The 21,591-nt window shown below is 33.2% G+C and overlaps 1 protein-coding gene across 3 annotated transcripts in view; it reads left to right on the top strand.

Moving 5' to 3' along the window:
• Positions 1-21,591, top strand: part of LOC106460766 (acetylcholine receptor subunit beta-like 1) — a 28,898-nt gene that overhangs the window by 1,580 nt on the left and 5,727 nt on the right. The window contains exons 2-4 of one of the 3 annotated variants that reach the window (XM_013920501.2): positions 474-583; positions 4,259-5,264; positions 17,278-19,691. In XM_013920501.2, the coding sequence (XP_013775955.2) occupies positions 474-583; positions 4,259-5,264; positions 17,278-17,448 (1,287 nt within the window). In that variant the 3' untranslated portion in view covers positions 17,449-19,691. Of the gene's footprint in view, positions 1-473; positions 584-4,258; positions 5,265-10,762; positions 10,964-17,277; positions 19,692-21,591 lie in introns of those variants that run through there. The other 2 variants (XM_022387555.1, XM_022387554.1) reach the window with 2 other exon arrangements.

Below are 21,591 nucleotides of genomic sequence, written 5' to 3'. Positions count from 1 at the left end.
ACGCTTGCCGTCACTTTACGCAACTTTCCACCAGTCATCATGATGCCATTGGTGACGAGCTTTACACAAAGTCAAGTGATATGTGGTTTGGGTAACTCAGACTTTCAAGAGTACCAACGTACATGGAGAGTACGCTGCACAGTTCATGCCCTCTATTGGATGTTGTTATATATTATTTCTTGTTTTACATTTTCAACATGTAGTACCATTTAATTTGCTTTTGTTTTACATTTGGTAGTTACACTTTTCAATTTCATGCTCTATCATTTATATTTCGCCATGTTTTACATATATTTATAAATATATTATAAATATTTTATATTTATAAATTCTTATTTATTATTATTGCAATTATTATCAACTTTATTTGTTCTCTAGAGTTCTTATTTTCTTGTCCAGTTTGCTTCTACAATAAAGTTCTTAGCTTCTAGTTTCAATATTTTAGATTTTTTGTTCCATTTCTTATCTTTTAGGCCTGGAATGACTACCAGCTTACATGGGATGAAGCCGAGTATGGAGGAATAAGTGTACTCAGATTGCCCCCGGACAAAGTATGGAAACCAGATATAGTTCTCTTCAACAAGTGAGTAAAATTTGTGTTCTCAGTCCTGATTAAAAAGTGCGACATTAAATGTTATTAAAATACATCAAGTAAAATATAATTCACTACTTGGGCCTAGTAATTTCATTAGTTAGCTAGAACGACATTTTATTCAACGTATTATCTGATTCATAGATATTGAGCTAACATTATTTTCGGTAGCTGCTTTTTTGAGTCTACTATGGAGTTTGATTTTCAGTCTTGAAAAACGTGTACTATAAGTTCTTTTAAAATTACATGTGATATACACGTTTTCACCTTTTAGAAATCCAGTATTTGTACTTTGGCCACCTAACAGAAAGGCATTTAAATCACATCTTACGTTATTACCTATAAGATACAACGTTGACCAAAACAAGCCTTTATTTGGTGGCAATTTCTTCATCACAATATTTTGCTTAATTGATATATTGTGCTGAATAAGTTTGCAACTTCTTTGTTCAATACGTGTAGTGCAACAAGATTTATGAAATAATACTTGTTCTTCAGCCAAAAGACAAGCTGAAAAAATAGTAAAGTTTAGCGTTATAAATGGTGATTAAAACGATAAAACAATATAATAAAACATAAACATATATTATTAGTCAAGCTAACGGTATGTTTTCCAATAGCTGTATTAAGAGCAACACTTTAAACTACACCAGAACAATTTTTTGATAAACCAAAACGGTCAAACAATAAAAACATGCTTCTTCTTCCTGGAAAAAACGAATAAGGTCGTTCATGTCACATCTTCATCACGGTGGCTCAGCTATAAGCTCTGATGACTTATAATGCTAACATACTGGGTTTGATTCCACACGGTTCAAAACAGTGCAGATAACCAATTGCGTAGCATTGTTAGCATAAACAATAACTTTATCTGTGGAAAAAATGATTTATTTAATGTTTATAGACGTGGCATACACATGTTAATTGTATAACTGCTGCGGCATTATGTTATTATGTAATGGTTAGCAATCAATTTCACATGAAGTCTGAAGAGATAGAAACTGGTAACTTAAAGATTAACCTTCCTTAATATTTTATATTATTATAACGCTTTTTGTATGATTTTAATTACTCTTTCGTATAATGAAACAAACAATTAAAATACAACACTTTACTATACACAATTAAGAGACACGTCGAAATATGTAGTCTTTTTAAGTGAATGCCTTTGAGGGTTTCAGTAGACATATTTTTATTTTATATAGAAAATTTTGTATTTTATTAAACATTTATTTTATTTTAAAATTGAACAAGTGCATACAATTCATACTTACTTTTTCTTATGCTTTCATTTCATGGTGGAAAATCTAACAACAGTGAAAAACAGAATAAAAACCCTTAAATGCTGGGGAACGCTATAAGATCCTATTTAGTGATCAGCCACAACGAAAAATATTGACCGGTTCGTGCCCTATCAAATGACAATCCTTATGTGGATAAAGAGAAACCTACGTTTTAGTTTGCGAAGTGAGTTATAGTGTTAGAATATGGCATAGGTTCCGTGTTCCGCTACACTAAAACTATCTTAGTTACTGTAAAAACTGTGTATTCAACACACATGTACACATACTTCAACACATTTCTTGTGTCTTCCTCGGGTATAGCTGTTTTCTACTAGCCTAAACTATTTCTTTTTTCTTTGTTGAATTTCGCGTAAAACTACACGAGGACTATACGCCCTAGCCGTCCCTAATTTTAAAATGATAGACGAGAGAGAAGGCATATAATAAATAATGCCCATCGCCAACTCTTGGGATGCTCGTGTCTAACCAAACAGTGGGATTTGACCGTCAATCTTATAATGCATCCAAGGACCCAAAATGATGAGCGAGATTTTTCTGCGGGATACAAATTAATAGAATTTAATGGTGTTATTCGCTATTATATAATGAATTACTTCTAACTAAATTTTTAGTTAGACTTAATCCTCGTATTTATTATTGTCTTATAGATTTATCCAGTGAAGCTCGGCAGAGCTGAATATATATAGTGGGTGCAGGAGTTCTTCACATAAGCGCTATACATATTAAATCATACCGGTGCAGTAGCTATCCAATATCAGGGAAAACTTGTTGTCTGTCCGTGAACGCATCCCTTCCTAAATGAGTTCACCAATCCAGACCAAACGTAGTATAAGAGCAAACCAAATTCATATTAATATTTTCTCGTATTTAAAAATAAAAATGTTTTCTAGAATAACCCATATATTGTTACTGCAGTAGCTATTGTAAATAGTTGAGTTTGGAGATTGTAAATAATATTTTCACCATTTTGGCTTGTTTCCCATAATAACCAAAATATCCAGCTACAATGCGAAGAATAAAGATATTGCTGTTGTTTAAGTTGCCTGCACTTTTCTGATTCACACCATTTAACTTCCGGTTTATACTAGGGTTAGAATAAGTGAATAAGCCTGAATTAGAGAAGTATTTCATATAATTAAATTTATTTTTAAGGACATTTCTTAGTTCTTCATGTAGAATATAGTTATTTTCCATAGAAACAAAATTCGAGGCTATTATTATACTTAATGCATTAACTGCACCAAATTCGGACAGTAGAAATCTTGACCACATCTCTACTATGAAATAGGCTGCTTTGAACAAGAAGAGATGCAACTGCTTTGCCATTTCTGCCAAGTTTCTCGACTTGACTGCTACGCCTCCTCACTTCCAATCCCCTTTCCCTGTCTTACAACAATTTTCTTGGAGAATGAATGCCACTGAAAATCCTCACAGAGGTTTTGCTCATTTTTAGCAAATTTGTGAGTGTGTTTTGCATTTTCAATAGAAAAAAAGATGAAGGAGTGTAGTCTCGTCTCCTCAAAAATAACCTGCAAAACTTTTAAGGTAAGATATTTAAAGTGCATTACAAGAGTTTCAAAAAGGAAGCCTCTTATGGACTGAGAGCTCATATTTCTTGTAGACTTTCACCGGATGTGTTGGGTTTTCACCAAGGCCAGACCTGGGTATGCAATTTACCGCTCAAAAAAATTATTCAAATTGCACATCTACTAAATTACTTAATTTCACATAGATTTTAAACCTAGAATCTTGGTTCTCGACCGTTTTCATTCCACGGACTAGCAAAATATTTGTAAAAACTTTCGAACCGCTAGAAGTGTATAGGTTTATCTCTCCTTATTGGCCTTTATTTCAGTGTATAACTTATAAAAAAATGTACTCAGAATGTAGTTATACATAGGGTTGTAAATGCTATAGCATTTATTCAAAAATAATTATATATGTTTATAATTATTATACATTTCTTTATTTCTCTCTCTCTCTTTCTCTCTCTCTAGAGTAGATACTAGTAGTTACAAACCACTGACCTAGAGTATTGTTTGTTTGTTTCCATACAAAGCCCTGTTCATCGCAGTGAATCGAACTCCAGATTTTAGCATTGTAATTCCGTAAAGTTACTGCTTACCGTGAGAGAACCTAGAGTATCTTTGATAAAAAAATTTATTTCATATAGATAGATAGATAGATATAGGACTCTGGTTCTTCAACATAAGAAATAAATGCATATGAACATTGGAACAGAGTAGACAAACATAAACATAGCGTTTTCGTGAGATCTTAGTGTTTAATAATTTCAAAATGATATACAGCTTTTTCGACAGCTTCTTAACTTTATCTATATATGTCTTATTCCTACCAACAGTGCTGACGGCAACTACGAGGTCCGGTACAAGTCCAATGTGCTAATCTACTCAACTGGAATAGTAATGTGGGTGCCGCCAGCAATTTACCAGAGCTCCTGTACTATTGACGTCACCTACTTTCCCTTTGATCAACAGAAATGTGTCATGAAATTCGGGTCGTGGACTTACAACGGTGATCAAGTGTCCTTAAAGTTATACGATGACAATAAATGGGTTGACCTATCCGATTACTGGAAGAGTGGGACATGGGACATCGTGGAGGTTCCAGCTTTTCTCAATGTATACAATAATTCTAAGGAGGGAAAGCCGACAGAGACCGACATTTCCTTCTACATCACAATTAGACGAAAAACACTATTCTATACAGTCAACCTCATTTTACCAACTGTTTTAATTTCATTCCTTTGTATCCTTGTATTCTACCTTCCGGCCGAAGCAGGAGAAAAAGTTACCTTAGGGATCTCCATTCTGTTGTCACTTGTGGTGTTCTTGTTATTGGTGTCGAAAATCCTGCCTCCAACTTCTCTTGTTCTTCCGCTTGTTGCAAAGTACTTACTCTTCACGTTTCTCATGAATACGGGATCAATTCTAGTTACAGTAATAATCATTAATTGGAACTTTCGCGGCCCAAGGACCCATAGAATGCCCAACTGGATTCGTATTTCATTCCTGAAATACTTGCCAATTCTCCTGTTCATGAAAAGACCCAAGAAGACGAGACTAGCATGGATGATGGAGATGCCAGGATATGGTATTCACCAACACTACCATGGGTCACCCGAGGTTATACCTTATAATCTGAAGAACAAAACAGAGTTTATGGAACTCTCCGACGTTCATCATCCCAACTGCACGGTTACACAAAAGTCTTCTCTAGAGTTAGAAATGCAAAGGAAGAAGAGTGAAGCAACAGATGTTCTCTTTCTAACTCCAGATGCTTATCGAGCCACAGAAGCTGTTGAATTTATCGCAGAACATCTACGAAGCGAAGACGAATATATTCAGGTGGGTTAACATTTTCTTTAACATCTCTTTATTTACTCTGATTCTTAGAAATATTAAATTTCATCATTCTTTTACTTCATTAACCTTTTACTTTTCAGCTTCAGAAATTAGTTCAAATACTCTTTTTCTTCTGTTACTTTCTTAAGTCTAATTTGAATCACTTCTTGAATTATTCTGTCATCATCAAAATGATCAAAAATTTTCCATCTACAAGTTTTCTGTTACCTCTCAATATTTTTTTTAATTTACTATATATATTGGGCCTAGCATGGCATAATGGTTAGCGTGCTGGGCTGCATATTAAATAGTAAAAAGCACGAATATTACTGAACACACTCCGCACGTTCATCTTGGATGGGAGAAAATTATAACTATATCACTCAATCCCCTTATTCGTTTAAGAATAATCTCGTAGATAGCGAGAGTGCTGCTGCCTGATTTCTTTGCCCCTGATCAGCAGCTTTGAATTAAGAATCATTATGTCTAAATCCTAGGTGTCTCTGATCTAACCCTTTAGTCCATGTATCACATGATATGCCAATGATTTTGACAATACAAATAGTTATATTTTGCTATATATACATTTGTGTGAATGTATATAGCTCTATTGGTTCACACCATTATTATTTATACATTTCGTGATACAAAGCGACAACGTCTGATTAAAAAAAAAAGATATACCATAAAAAAAGTGATAACCCGGTGGTTTCGGTTAAATATGTCTTCTTTATGTATGATTTGGTAATGAGCAGGAATTTCAAAATGAGAAAGCTAGTGAAGTGATCCCTAGGACGTCATGGGTAACTATGGCAGCACCGTACAGTACGTAAGAGTTTAGGTTGGCTTTCAAAAGGAATCTTGCAAGTGTGACTGACTGCCATTTAGGAAAATATCGGAATAAGGCGGGAAAGGGTAATGCCAGAAACAAAACAATTAGTGGAAGAACTAAAAAAGAACGTTTCAAAAATTGTAAGGAAATTAACGTGAGCTACAAATATCATAACAAAGAATATGAATTAAGAGTAGAAGGAATTGTTAATTAGATTGAGGTAAATACTGAAATAAATAAATGTTAATAGTTATAACGCAAAAATGAATAAGTGATAAAATAAATTGAAAATAACACAGAGTAACATTTATTAAGTGAAAATACGTAAAAATATTAAAAACAAAACTACAACTTCTTTTTAAATGACAGAGAATTGGCTAAAAATCGAATATCACTAATTTCAGAACCAGGATTATTCCCACTATGATGAACAGTACCAAAAGTATCAATCAAATACGCTTCTTTAATTTGAATTCGAAACCTAATTTCGGTTGTTAAGAGAACCTTGTCACTGATAAAATGATCGAGCTGGTTGATATGTTGGTTTAAAGGAAAATTTTTGTATTGACAGAAAAACTATTATTTATGAAACGCATTATAGCATAAACTGTCTCATTAAACGATAACCTTCTACACACTGACTTATATAGAACGTCAACTGACAGCCCACAACTACAAAATATGCTAAATAGAATATCATGTACAATTAGATCGTGCTACTAGGAAAAGTTGCACAGATAAAAACAGTTAAACAATCACTCAGAAATTAAAACAAACCATGATACGAAAATAAATTACAAGAAAAGAGACAACATTCGCGGGCGAACGCAATATGTATCCGGCACGTAATCCAGACATGGTCAAATGTGACACCAGAAAAATCGAAAACTGTTTGTATCATGCTTTGGGCCTGCAACATGTACCAAAAACCATGTAAGTTGGTTGATATACACATGAATAATTCAGGAAAACCCCAAATTGTGCTTTCCTTACTGAAGAATTGAGGAAAAGACAAATTCCAAAATTGTCTGTTTCTGTTTGGGACCTGCAAAGAGTATCTTTATACTAAATTGCACGTAAATATTTGAAATATGGCCTAGAAATGAACCAAAATCTCTAAAATTATGGGCTTATTTAACCTCTTGACCCACCCCCCTAAAATGAACAAGAATGGGCAAGTCCCATATTTTTGTATGTATATGTACGGGTTCTGCAAAACACATTTTTGTACCATTGTAAATTGACCAAAATACGATGGAGTAATTGTTAAAAGGTCCTAAAATTACTTTTTGTGGCATCTTGATCCCCATATAATTACTAAAAATAGGAAAGTTCACCTTTTTATTTTTTTGTTAATGTGTGGAACGTATAGAAAAGTATCTTTATATCAAATCCCATGTAAATTGGTCACAATACAGCCGGGTATATGACCAAAAACCCCAAAATTATGCATTTGTGTGAGCTCAGACAAGCCCTAACAAGAAATTCAAAATGAATAAATCTAACTTATTTATGTCAATAAGTCGGGCGCATAAATATTTATGCTTGTGACAATTTTAACCTTGATTGCTGGAAATATGCTCGCACAGGAGCCCAAAATATACGTTTTTAGATTGTTTGACTTTTGACCCCATAAAATTCTTAGAAAAGACTTAATCGTATTGGACCAAGGTATAACCCTGCCAATTTTCAAGCTAATCCGCCGAGAAATGAAGGAATAGCAGTCGATTGAAAAATGTTTGGAAGAGAAACAATAATTTGATGTTAATTGAAAAACAGCGTGTCTCTCTGGGGAGACATGAAGATTGGAACTGACAGTAACCCATTCAGACTAAAACAAACCAATTATACAAAAAGAAACAATAAAGATTTGTTCACATATTTAGTGAGCTTTGAGGCACAAATTATAGAAAACTAACATGGTCAGCCTGTATCTCTGAAATTAATAAAAACAATTCTAAAAAAAGAACAAAAATAATTATTTACTTTCTGCACCTACGACCTTCACTAACATCCTCATTGAGATGGGTGTATCACCTGAATTATACCATGTTAAAGTTACTCGCAAATCAATTGTTTTATAGGATCTCTTTTATTTAAAGAGTGATTATGGTAAAGCTTTGGTTACTAACGAGCTGCAAATAATCATAAATAGGCGTAACATGGCCTGGTGGTTAGAGCACCCTACTCAAAATCTGTGAGTTGCAGGATTGAAATTCGTCACCAAACATGCTCGCTCTTTCAGCCGTGTTTACTGACGGTCAATCCTTCTATTCGTCTACCACTTCCAAATTAGGAACAGCTAGCGCAGGTAGACCTCAGGTAGCTTTGCGCAAAATTCTGCAAACCAACAAACAAATAATCATAAATACGAGGCTTTAATTGTAGAAAAGTCAGAAAGAAATATTCAAGTAAAGATAAAGAGTTTAGCGTGCTGGCCTGTCGATACAAAGGTCCGTGGTTCGTGTCCCTTTGCTGCAAGAAAAAAATTGCTCTTCGCACTTTGGTGCCATAACTGTGTTATAAGAATGACACTCAAATGCAACTATTCGATTACAGTAATAAAGAATTTGCTGTAGATGCTGCTGACTAGCTACCTTACCTCTAATCTAACAATAGCTCTTGTGTACCTTCGTGCGAATATCTCCAAAAATAACAATGTAAAGTGTAGTGAAGAAAAGTACATATGTTTTAAAATTTGATCAACTTACAAATGGATGCTGAAATAAACAAACACATTTACAGCGAAGTTTATGCTTATGTTAAAATTGTAGAGACTGTATTCTGATCCTTATGTATAATTTGAAGAATCTCTCGAAAGATGCATAATTGTAACGAAAGTTTTCAGTAAAATATTAACAATATAGAAATAACAATCCTTGCTTTAATTAAGAATGTATATGTTTATCGCATGTACCGTTTACTTTTAGTGAACTCCCCGATGACTCAGCGGTAAGTTTGAGGGCTTATAACTCTAAAAATTAGGTTTGGATATCCGCGTTGGGCAGCTTACAAATAATCCGTTATGTAGCTTTGCGCTTAATAACAAACAAGTAAAACCTTTGGTCAAACCATATTCTCTTGCACGAGAGTCGAATGAATGTAGATTCGCGTAAGAAAGAATTAAGAATTTAAAAGAAACTGTCATACGAAAAGTTAGTTCAAAAGATGATGAATTCAGTTCTTTGTTTCAGTTTGTGTTTTAAACCTACTGTATTATAATCATACGTCTAAAGTTTTAAAATGAATTTTCTTGTTTGTTCCCTCAAATGTTTGTTTATGGTGGTAGGTAACTTTCCATACAGCTGAAATTTTGAGTTTGGTGCATAATGAAGTTAATATGATGAACTCTGTCCCGTACGATTAATGTAAAAACTTTTACTCGTGAAATCAAATAGCGATCATCAAAACTAGAAAAGATTAATCGCAATTATTAAGAACGATTTTCCAGGTTCTTTGTTACCCTTTGAACAACTTTCTACATCTTTGATAATACTCAGCCTTCTTACCTACTAGTGTCCAACGCTGCAATTTCCTTAGTAAGAAACTTCTGCAAAGGACAGCTAGGTCAATCTTTCTATAGATCCTCTGCTTCCAATACCACGTTCAAGCAAGTCAAAAACATAAACGTCCGTCACAGATATATCGATGGATTTGATAAGTACGTAACTTAAGCTTTTTGTGAATGAAGTTCCTTCGGTCATCTTTCTGATAAAAACAGCTGCTGATTTAGGTGTAGGTGAGGGCTTTTAAGCTTTTCACTTTAGAATCCTGTTAATTATACCAATATATATGCCCAGCTCCATCGAAGTGGCTTTTTTTTAGAAATGGGAATATTTTCGATCATAATCGTAGCGTTAATGTTACGCTTACTGTCGTAAAAGCACTGCTGTACGAATTTTTTCAGTTCCTTGAAAGCATACAGAACTCCCTTATTAGAAATGTGTCCTTTGGCTCTACAATCTTTAACAGTCTTTCTGTATGAATATTCCTCTTCGGAAAGACATTTCATGTCTCCCTATCCATGTCGTATTGCATGTCAAATGGTTTCATGTTTCGCCTCCCGTTCCACACTTTGGTTTCGTGGGCGCGCTTTAAGGGTGACGATCAAAGAAAAGTAGCCCACCTTCCCTGTAGTCTATCAGCTAACAAATAAACGTTATCATATAAGTTTAAGTCCAGTTAGGTTAAGCTGTACCTATACGTTCATGATGTTAGAAAAACACGTAGGTTCAAGAAGTCTTGATAGAAATGAATGAAAACTCTATAAACCTATAAAATTGTACCTATACGTGTCATGCTCATTTAAAGTTCTTCTAAATGTTGCCATATCTGCTCATGAAGGGCTGTGTTTTATACGCTACTACACAAGTTACTACATAACTAAATCAAAATATTAACTACTCTGCCAACAAAATAAGCAACGTAGAATATGTTAGAATAATAAAGATAGAAACATTCTGGTTATCTTACTTGTGGAAAGAATAGAAAATACAAAATTCGTTTTCTTAATTGTTACACTTTTAATTTAAAGTTTTAACGTTTTATGTCATGGTCATATGTTTGTTGATAATTCTTCTTTACTATTTTGCTATGAAATATATTTATTTGAATTTATATATTTTCGTTATATATGTTATTTATCATTGTGATTATTTTGCATTTTCAGCTTAGTATATGGATTTAGGACTAATATAAATCTCCTAAGCTGGCCATACCTTGTGAGATATTGACATTGTGGTCGAAAATAACGCTCGCAGCAAGAGTATTCAACTGAGGAATAAATGTATTTTAATCATTATATAGATATTTTTCGCTTAATGAATTTGCTGCTGACAACTAGTTAGAACGCTATATTAAATTAAATACATTATTTACTGGATAAATTATAAATTTGTGATTCGTATTACTTAAAAATACTTGAATATTATTTTTAAACAATTTAAAAACAGCGATGGAAATAACTTGATTCATAAATATTATATCTAATATTAAGTGCAAAAACTCAAAGATTTGTGTAATTAAACTTTATTTTGTTAATAATATTCCTAAAAAATATTTGCATTTGAACTTTTATTTTATTTACAACATTCGAAATTTCTATAATAATGAAACTTAATATCATTCTCGTGTTAATGATTTTGTCTTTCAGGGCGAGACGAAGGAATGTTTATTTTTTGCCTGTATTGTGGTAATACATAATTTAAGTTCTTTTATGATTTTATAATCCGATTGCAACCTCTTTTTAGAAGTACGATAAGTTCCAAAACCTTCAAACACAATTACTTATTAAGAGCCTTATTTTAAATGAAAATCATTATTTAAAACGTATTTTTTATACATATAAAATGTCCAGAAAATTTATCTCTGACTCACAAAATAAGTTTTCTAGAAATTATTAGCTCTCGAGTAGTATTTGGCATATTATTATTGTACAACTTGCGTAATCTAATAAACTGTTGAGATGAATAAGGCAGCATATTTGAGTCCAGTTGAATCATGTACATACAAATATATATGTATAGTTGTTTCTCTATATACGAAGGACATGTAAGACCCAAAATGTACTCATCTCGGAGTTCGTTAATAAACATAAAAATAACGAATGGTTTGAAATAAAACTTACCTTATTAAACATCCTTCTAGGAACTAAATTGTACTTCTGTAACAATATACGCTGCTCTAAATAAAGGCACAAGATGTTTTGGTATCAATAAACACAGATAAGATGCATAATTCATGCCATATTAAGCATCTAGCTAATGTGTACACTGATTGCGGTTGCAATAAAAAGAGCTGTAACTATTTTAAATGCAAAATAATTCCTTTCCATCAATTTATTTTCTTTCATGACCTTGGTCCTCATTATTGTTGTTCACGTTGTCGAATATATTAGAGAGTAAAATTTTGGAGCTCATGGTATATTCTGTTTAATATATCATGTGTTACAGTAAAATTTAAAAGATATACTAGAAAATCTAAAACATCGTAACTAAGGAAACAAATCCTCCTTTGCCTACTTCAGAAATTAAACATTTTCGAAAATATCTCGACGGATACTTTTGGTAGGTGTTAGTGAGTACAGCCTTTAGGAACACTTGAAGACACTTGTTTATTGAAGCTGAAGTGACTAAAAATCACCTAGTATAACAAGGAATATAATCAAACATTCTGCACAACATTTGACACTTAGGGAAACGGATTTTTCTATTTGTTTCAATAAAACTCAAAGACAACTTTCACTGAAATAAAACTGTATTTACATCTAGTGAGGTCAAGCTGTGACTATAAATGTCATCACAATAGTTTGAAGGTAGTAAACCTATTGGTGATAAATGCTTTGGACTGATTTGTGTCACGTCCCCTTTCCTTTAGATGTCAAAATTAGCTTCATTGAAACATTGTGATAAAATTCTCACTAAATATTAAGATAAATTCTAATGGAACGTTCGAATTAGATACCATTGAATCGACAAAATCTTATGTAACATTAGGGTCAGATATCGCGGAACATTCCGACCAAATTTTATGTAACATTAGGGTCAGATCTCGCGGAACATTCCGACCAAATTTTATATAACATTAGGGTCAGATCTCGCGGAACATTCCGACCAAATCGTATATAACATTAGGGTCAGATCTCGCGGAACATTCCGACCAAATCTTATGAAACAATAGAGTGAGGTCTCACGGTGTATTCCAACCAAATTGATTCAACCATTAGGGTAATTCTTACGTAGTAATTCGACCAAATCTAATGGAAACTTAGGGTAAAATCTCAAAAAGAATTGGGGTCAAATGTCAGAGAACATTCTGGTCAGATTTCTCATAGTATTGTGTCATACATTATCATGTAATCGTTTGTAACTGTTGCCAATGTACTACAACCCCATATGCGTCAAGTCGCGCCTGAAATAAATGTAATAAAAGAACTCGAATAATATCTCTATTTTTGGTATTATGGAAGCATTGCCATGATATTTCTGATTTAGAATAATCTCTTCAGCTTGTGTATAAAAATTTGTTTTCAGTATGTGACTAGGCGTCGTTGTACGGGGGAAGGGGAGAGTAAGCTGAGAAGTGCGTTGCCTAATTACTCTTAAAATCTAACATTTATTATTGTGATCATAAACCACTAATATATTTTATAGCATAGATTTTAAGTTTTATGTTTTATTGCGTGATTAGAATAAATCTTAAAACTTGATAATAATGATAATATTTAGGTTTAAACAGTTTGTACTATTTTTTCATGTCACTTTATTACATTTTGTACGCAGTTATGTTAAGTGTTAAAAGACGTGTGTGTGTGTGTCAGAAATTCTTAATAAAAAAGCCAAATCTGCACAATATTAAATAAAGATTGTCACTATGAACAAAGCATTATAATTTCAATTTTTTTAATTACATATAATTTATAGAATAAAACCCTTTTTCCCAGCATTCCACTTCGGGGGTGCCCTAGAGGTTAGCGTATAGGAGATCTTAGATTCGAGTCGTGATTGCAGCTCAATACGCTCCGCTATTTCAGCTATGGGTTGTTATAACAGTTGCAGTCAACCACCTTATTTGATTAACAGAAGTTGCATAGGCAGAGGGTGCTGCTGGTTGAGTAACCTCCTCCTTGTCAGTAGTTCTAAATTAGAGATGACAATGCTTAAACCTTAGGGCATTTCACCTGTTCGTTTAGTCCATGTGTCGCTTTAGGTGCTGTTTGTGCTGAAAATATCAATAACAATAAATCAGCAATGCGAATTCTGGCGCACGAATCGTCTAAATATTTTCCCTTTCCCTGATTTCTTTCATAAGTTTGACTGAAATTCGTTCCTGGAGCAAGTTCCATTTGATTTTCAGGATTTCAGGTGCAGCTCGAAAGAGCTGATGCGGTATAGAAAAAAAAACTGTCGACACATCAGCATTTCAACTTCTAAATCAGCATCAGTAACCATAAATACACATTAACATTGTTCTGAACCCTTTTATAATAGAACCAAAGTGCAATATTTAAAGTAGTTTTTTGAAAAACTGTTCACGAGCTCGAATAAATTAGTCACTGCTACGCTTATACACTATCCTACCAAAAGTCAAGGGACACACCTCTGATTGCAGTAAAATGGGCGTGACGACGAAATATGCAAATAGTTTGACCTATAAAGGTGATCAGCAGTTCGCTCGGAAGTCATTTCGAAGTATTACGCTGAATGATGAGTACCAGGAAAAGGCTAACAGAGTTTCAGAGGGGAAGGATAGTTCGATGTCATTTGGGGAAAATGCCTGTAGGTGCTATTGCGCAACAATTAAACATTCCCAGGTCAACAATTGGCAACATGCTGAAAAAATGGACGTTCACAGGTAACAATGAGCCCAAGGAACTACTAGGTAGGCGTAAAGTACTGACTGACAGGAGCCGACGCGCCTTGAGAAGGCTGGTTACCTCATCTCGCCGTCAGACCCCAGAGAATCTGTGTTTGGAGATGCAAGCAGCCACAGGCAATCCTATAAGTGTTTCCAAGACACGTTTAGAGCTACACGCTCTTCCAGTCTGATGGACGTGTTTGGGTATGGAGGATGTCTGAAGAACGCTTAATAGCTGACTGTGTTGTCCCAACAGTGAAGTTTGGAGGTGGTGCTATCATGGTCTGGGGTGCTTCTCGTTGTATTGATTAGGTTCACTGGTTGCAGTGCATGGATCCATGAATTTTGAGTCCTACATTGATGTTCTGAACAATTATATGTGCCCTATATTGTGGTAACTTTATGGGACCAGCCTTTACACCTTCCAACATGATAACGCTCCATGTCACAAAGCAAGGATTTTGAACTCTTGGTTTGAAGAGAATATCATCGGAGCATTGCAATAGCCAGCACAGTGCCTCGACCTCAAACCGATAGAACGTCTTTGGGATGAAGTGAAACGCAAAATTATGGCAAGGCCAAGACGGCCCTCTTCAGTAGTGGAGCTTACTAATGCCTTAAAGGAGGAGTAGAGCACAACACCACCAGTGTTTTACCAGAAATTAGTAGACAGTCTTCCACGACGCGTTGAAGCAGTCATTAAGGCCAAAGGCTGGCCAACATATTGTTAATTTCTTGGAATACAAACATGTTTTATTCATAACTACACGTGTCCCATGATTTTTGGTAGGATAGTGTATCTCACAATTTTTCTAATATCTATGTTAACGACCTAACTTCTCAATGCAAGATAGATTTCCTTAATTTAAAAGACTTTTCATCCATTATTATCTCATCAACTCCGTGTAACCTTTTATTACCTTATTCTTTGGCCAGTCGAAAAAATAGTTAAGGATCGAACTTATATGTGAAAAAAGTAAACTTGACATTATGAACGACTAGAAACATGCTAAGAAGATGTGCCAGATTTTATCCTAAATTTACCGATTTGTTTAAATGCATTGCAATACTAGTAGGGTTAACATATTGCATCATATTGGGTAATTTTATGTAATTTCTTGTCATAAAAATCAGCGTAAAGAAATGTCCAAAAATGGGTGAAATCACGCACTTTATATGTAAAATACAGAGAAAACCTCAAAGCAGTAATCAGTGCAATTAGATATTTTTGTCTAGATTTTGTTATTGTTTTTGTGTGTATGTCTTGTATGTTATCAGTGATCCTATAACCAATAAAGTAATGGACCCACAAACAATTTTGCACATAAATAGTTTGGAAGAATGTGTTGAAAAATTTATTGGGGGCGGGGGAGGGCTATGGAAGATGGCACCAGTGCGTTAAATATTGCAAAATTTCTTAAAATGTCACCACAGAGGACTTCAGTTGTTAAAAATAACTTCCTTAATTGTTAAACCTCATACATGTAAAATCCCTTCCATGGCACTTATCAAAATCTTATAATAATTTGACAAGTCAAATCGAGACAATCATAACAGAAAACCTATTTAGTAGGAGGATTGGATAAAACATTGTATATTATGCCATATCCATCAAAAATGTTTTAACTCTAATAATATAACGTAAAATGCTCCAATGGATCCACCAGGGGGAGCCATGGTAGAACAAATACAAATAAATCGATTCTGACAAGTTTCGAGTGTTTGAGAAATAGTATTTGAAGCTTTCTTTACAGATGTAATCTACTTAGTTTACCTAATCTGTAGAGTAAAACTTCTCACAGTGATGATAAAAAATACATAAATTAAGGGACATTTGTGTCTTTTAACTGAAACACAACTTTTTATTGCATTTCGCGTAGACATGATAATCTATATAATATAAGAATTAAGTTTGTTTATTTACCTATCAGATACAGCTAGAAGGAAATATTTCCTAAAGAAACTAATGTTACTAAATTTTACGTAATCTATTAAAAGGTTCTTGAACATCTAAGATTAAACACTACGTGTTATATCGTACTATTGCACGTGATATATTTAAGTTGCTTTATATCTAATAATATCATTGTGAACCTGGAATTGGAATTTTTAATGTAAGCGACACGTTATGCGCACTTGGGCTATACGGCCGGGTTAGCGCCCCCTACGGTTCAAGTGTATCTGTTTCTACACTTTTGAGCTACTTATCAGATGTAAGATAGTCAGACAGCAGCACCCACCGTTTCGTGGCTTTGAACCGAATAATGAGATTTACTCCATTGCCGAAAGTATAGAGTGTGTATTCATGTCTCGATTCTCAGCTGACATGCTAATCATTAAGCCACCCCTGACTCTATTATGAGGCTGATGATATAAACTCATAAATGAGATTTCGCCTTATTTTGGATTTTCCGAAAATTACAGATTCGTTGAGTACGAAAGACATTTTCACACTCAAGTACAAGACTTATGCAAAATAAATTTCTAGTGAGGATATTTCCTTTCGCTTTCGGATTATGTAGTATATTCTGCAATTGAAATAAATTTAAGCAGTAAAGGAGCATATTTTACATACTTCTGTAAAAAGTAAGCATACATGAGTGTGTACAACAGTTTGTAATGTAAGAAACTCTTCTTGTAAGTATTACTTTAAGATTTATATCACAACTGTCGTCACCACTATTCTTAAGTTACACCGTAGATTTTTTGTAATGAGCTAGTTTTTCCTAGCGACCTATATTTTGAGGTTTCGAGCTTTATGAATATTTGTTATTCAGTTTTTAGTGCTAAACAATCTAGATCGACCTTGATTTTTCTCTACTATTCTAGATTCGAGAAGATTGGAAATACGTAGCTATGGTGATTGACCGGCTTCAATTATACATATTTTTTGCCGTAACCACGGCAGGGACAATAGGGATCCTCTTAGATGCGCCCCATATCTTCCAGTATGTAGATCAAGACAAAATTATTGAAATCCATAAAGGGAAGCCGACGTGAGCTTAGTGGCTACCGAAGACAAAGGACTTGTATTCAGCTTGTTCCACTGTAAATTAGAGAAATCTCTTGTGGTAAAATTTAAGACGAAGGAACAAACAACTAAAACATCTTTGTCTAATAATTTAACGGGCAGTAAAAACGACGGGTACCATTATCTTAAATCCTTCGTTCGTGTTTTTTGTTATACCACAAACTCATTTTCTTTTTTCATCAAAGTAGAAGAAGTCAGATATTGTTTTAACCCGAATATGATTTACGTTTTCTTTTATCCCTTATCAGGAAGTGAGAATCTATGCTTCTTTCTGCATCTGAATAGGAAGATGTAAGATTAACACGGAGTAAGTTAGCACTTGAGCGATTTTTTCATTCTCTCTTTCAGCGTAAGTTTTAATGCAATTAGCACAGGCCATGATTTGTTAACACTAAGCCTGTCAGGGTAAGAATATCGAAAGTCTTAGTGTTTTGAGCTGGAAAGTTTATCTACTACGCACGAAAGATTTATTTTCACAACTTGTCTTCGGGTTCTTCCAAGCTAGCCCCAACAACTCTTTGTTGTACATACAATAATTTCCACTAGCCAGCACTAAATATACCCAATAGTTTATTAGCGATTTTCTTATAGAAACGTGTTTGTCATTCATTCAAGTCATAAATGCTCAAACAACAAACAATTTTATCAAATGTGAAAAAGAAGCAGTGTTTTTCTTCTGTAATTCATATCTACAACGATGGGAAAATACACATTTTGGCAGGGTTACTGAAACATGTATTCACTTTTCCACAGTTTTTAATAATTTAAGGAATATCAATCTGGTAAAGATACGGTGCTCTCATATAAGGTGAGTAACTCTTATTCACCAAATACTGTCAGAATTTTCTGGTACAATTTGCACTGAAAGCAAAAGGCAATTTGTTTGATTGTTTTTGTTTTTTAAATCACGACACATCAAGATACTGGATAAATGTTTATAGTCACGATAATGTAAAGTATGGTTTGAGAAATTTTACTTTCAAAGTCTTAACATCTTGAGTCGTAAATTAAGCAAATATCCGAGTATTATATAGTGTCAAGAAAAATGCTGCATTCAGTCACAATATCAAAGGTCTAAGAAACATAGATATTTTCTTGTGACAAAATATAATGTGTAAGCCTCAATATCGTTTATTTTATTTTAAAAAAAACATTCCGGTGAATAGTGATTTTCTAAATTTATCAGCAAGAACGGCAAATTTGTCTTTAATTACTAAGTTCACAATTAAGTTTTATATGTGTATATTATAATAAACCTGCATTAACTTCATAATCATGAAAACGTATACATAAAGACAAAACAAATGTTAAAGCATAAGCTATATGATTTTAGAGATATTATAATTTAGATTATAAGTAAGTCAACCAGTAAAAATATCCAGACAGTCTTAATAATGTGCTCAGTGATGACTTCTCATCATCAATGGATTGCACTTTCACGAATGTCGCTAAATTTTTGCAAAACTCACTCTTAATTTTCTATAAAACTTTATCCACCTACCAAAGAACCGTAACCTTTAAATATAATAGCAAAAATACAAGATTCATTAGTTTTGATATAATCAATGATTTGTGGAATAGTTATAAATCAACTGAAGTATTAGATATAGGTCAGACGTGGATTGAAATTAATAATACTATCATTATATTGTATTACTCGGACTTGTATTATTCATCATAGAACAAGAGAAACAAGAGCAGACACCAAAAGTAGCCTTCCATTATAATTGAAACTCGTTATTTTTCTCTACAAAATATGTTCAAGTAGTTGCATGACTTAAGCATGATTTCTTTGACAGGTAACAAAACTGTGTGCAATGTTATATTAATGTATTGACGTTTGGTGCCCTGTGAAGCGTACTGATGTAAATATACGTATTTGCAACTGTATCTTTGTACAGCGAAAAAAACAAACGTGTTTTTTAGGACTGATTGGAGCAATAAACTCCATAAAAATGATTCCCGACTTAAAGTTTTACCGCACATAGCTGTGGTTTTAAAAAGTCCTACATTCCCTAAACCAGAATGACTCTTTCTAGATATATATACCTATGATTTCGGTATCGTTTTGTAACCTAGATGTTATTGAAAATATTATACTTTTGCCCATATTCCTAACTAATCTTGAGAAACACATGACATTTTTATTTAAATCTATTGATATAACACCTTCGTTTTCTTACCTAATTAAAAAGAAATTTTTGAAGTTTTATTGGAGTGTAATAAAAATGAAATAATGAAATTAAAAAAAGTTTTATTTTTATATATATTTATCAATACATTTTACGTTTCTCAGCTTTTACTGAAGGTCCTGGTGTGTATTATAGAAACAGATTACGTAACTATATTTTATCATACCTGGACACACAAATTTAATCCTAATATATATATATATATATACAAAATTAAAATATATTGTTATAAATGACAAAAACGTTGGGTAATAATTAGTCTAGTTTTATTGATTATGACCAATGACGGCAGGTATGGCCGAGTGTTTATAGCTGCCACAACAAATAACGTATTTTGCATTTTGGGTAGTGGGTGCGTTAAAAGAGTGACAGTCAAATCCTACTATTCTGTTAAAATTGCTTAAGAGTTGACGACAGATGATGTCAATTAGCTGACTTCCTTCCCTCTAGTATGTCAGTTCAAAAATTAATGTCAACTAGCTTAAATACCCCTTGTGTACCTTTGTGCGAAAATTCGAGACAAATCAAACCAAACTGATCAACTACAGTTACAAGCACGGTTCAACTTCATAAAACATTTATAAACTAAATAAAAACTTTGTAAAACTAATATATGTATTTGTACATAGACATAACCATATATAGGCTATAGGCAAATAGCGTCACACAATATGGGCCTGGTAAAGTATACTTTAGTAACATAATTTTATGCAAATAAGGACCAACAGAGCAGTGGAGATACAACAACGATCAAAGTCAGTTCCTGTCTGAAAGTTTTACAAAGACTAAAAATATAATTTAAAAATTACGAGGATATACTACTGCGCAAGTATCACACCTAAAACTACTGTTCATTGTCTGCAACCACTTGTATTACTTTTAACGAAACATAAAAGCTAAATTTGAAATAACTAAATCATACGGTTCGATAAGTAAAACTTGTTTTTAATAGTTGATATTAATGTGTATAATTGTTCCGTATTAACGGTATATTGAAACCTTAGATATTTAAGCTAAGACTACTACTGATATAAGAAAGAAAAATTGAAATTTACCCTCCTAAATCATCATGACGTAGTGCATCTTAAAGCATTCTTTACCATCTCCACATTGCAATTAATATATTAGATCTAGGTTTATTTGTGTTTCCTTTTCGAGCAAAATTTTGTGCTTTCTGTTCAATTACTTTTTAAAACATTAAAAGATCACCCAATATAGGGATATTATGTTGTGTCGATTGCATTCCATTTCTTTTGAATGTTAAACTTACCAGTAGCTCTTAACACACACAAAGTGAAGATTTACAATTTTTCTCTAACGATGCAAGTATGGTTCTTAATACACAGAAATTCTTAGTTTTCAGATGGGATTTTTAAACATATAGTGCAAATGTTATATATCTTTTACTATCTTGTTATACCAATGCGGTATTTTGTATATAAAAAAGCAAAGGTTCAATTAGTTCCAATTACTTCTATAAAAGTTTGGTTCTTAATACCAAAGGTAAAATATCTTCTCTTAATGGTGGATCTTAACAAAAGACGCAAAATAAATCAGTTTCTTAATAACCTGAATTCAAGTTCAGTTCTTAAACAAGTGTGGTCCGGAATATGGGAATATTTAAAACTTGTTGTCAACGAGGAAGCAATAACCTTATTTTGTGAAAGTTTTTTTTTATCTTTAATAATTTGATTCAAACATGAGAAATTCGCCAAAGCTTTGTAGGTCTATTTTTTAAAACGTAGCCGCTTAATATGCAATATGACTTTTAAATGCATGATGTACACGTGACGCAAAAAATAAAACTTCCTAAAAATCGCTATATAAAATCATTTATTCTGAAAAAAAAAAAGACACATACGCGACCTTTACTTTGATAACACGCCTAATGCAACTACACTGAGGAGTCACAAGTAAATA

This window comes from Limulus polyphemus, unplaced genomic scaffold (assembly GCF_000517525.1).
Source record: "Limulus polyphemus unplaced genomic scaffold, Limulus_polyphemus-2.1.2 Scaffold832, whole genome shotgun sequence".
NCBI classification, from domain to species: domain Eukaryota; kingdom Metazoa; phylum Arthropoda; class Merostomata; order Xiphosura; family Limulidae; genus Limulus; species Limulus polyphemus.
This window is presented reverse-complemented; position numbering and strand designations above follow the sequence as displayed.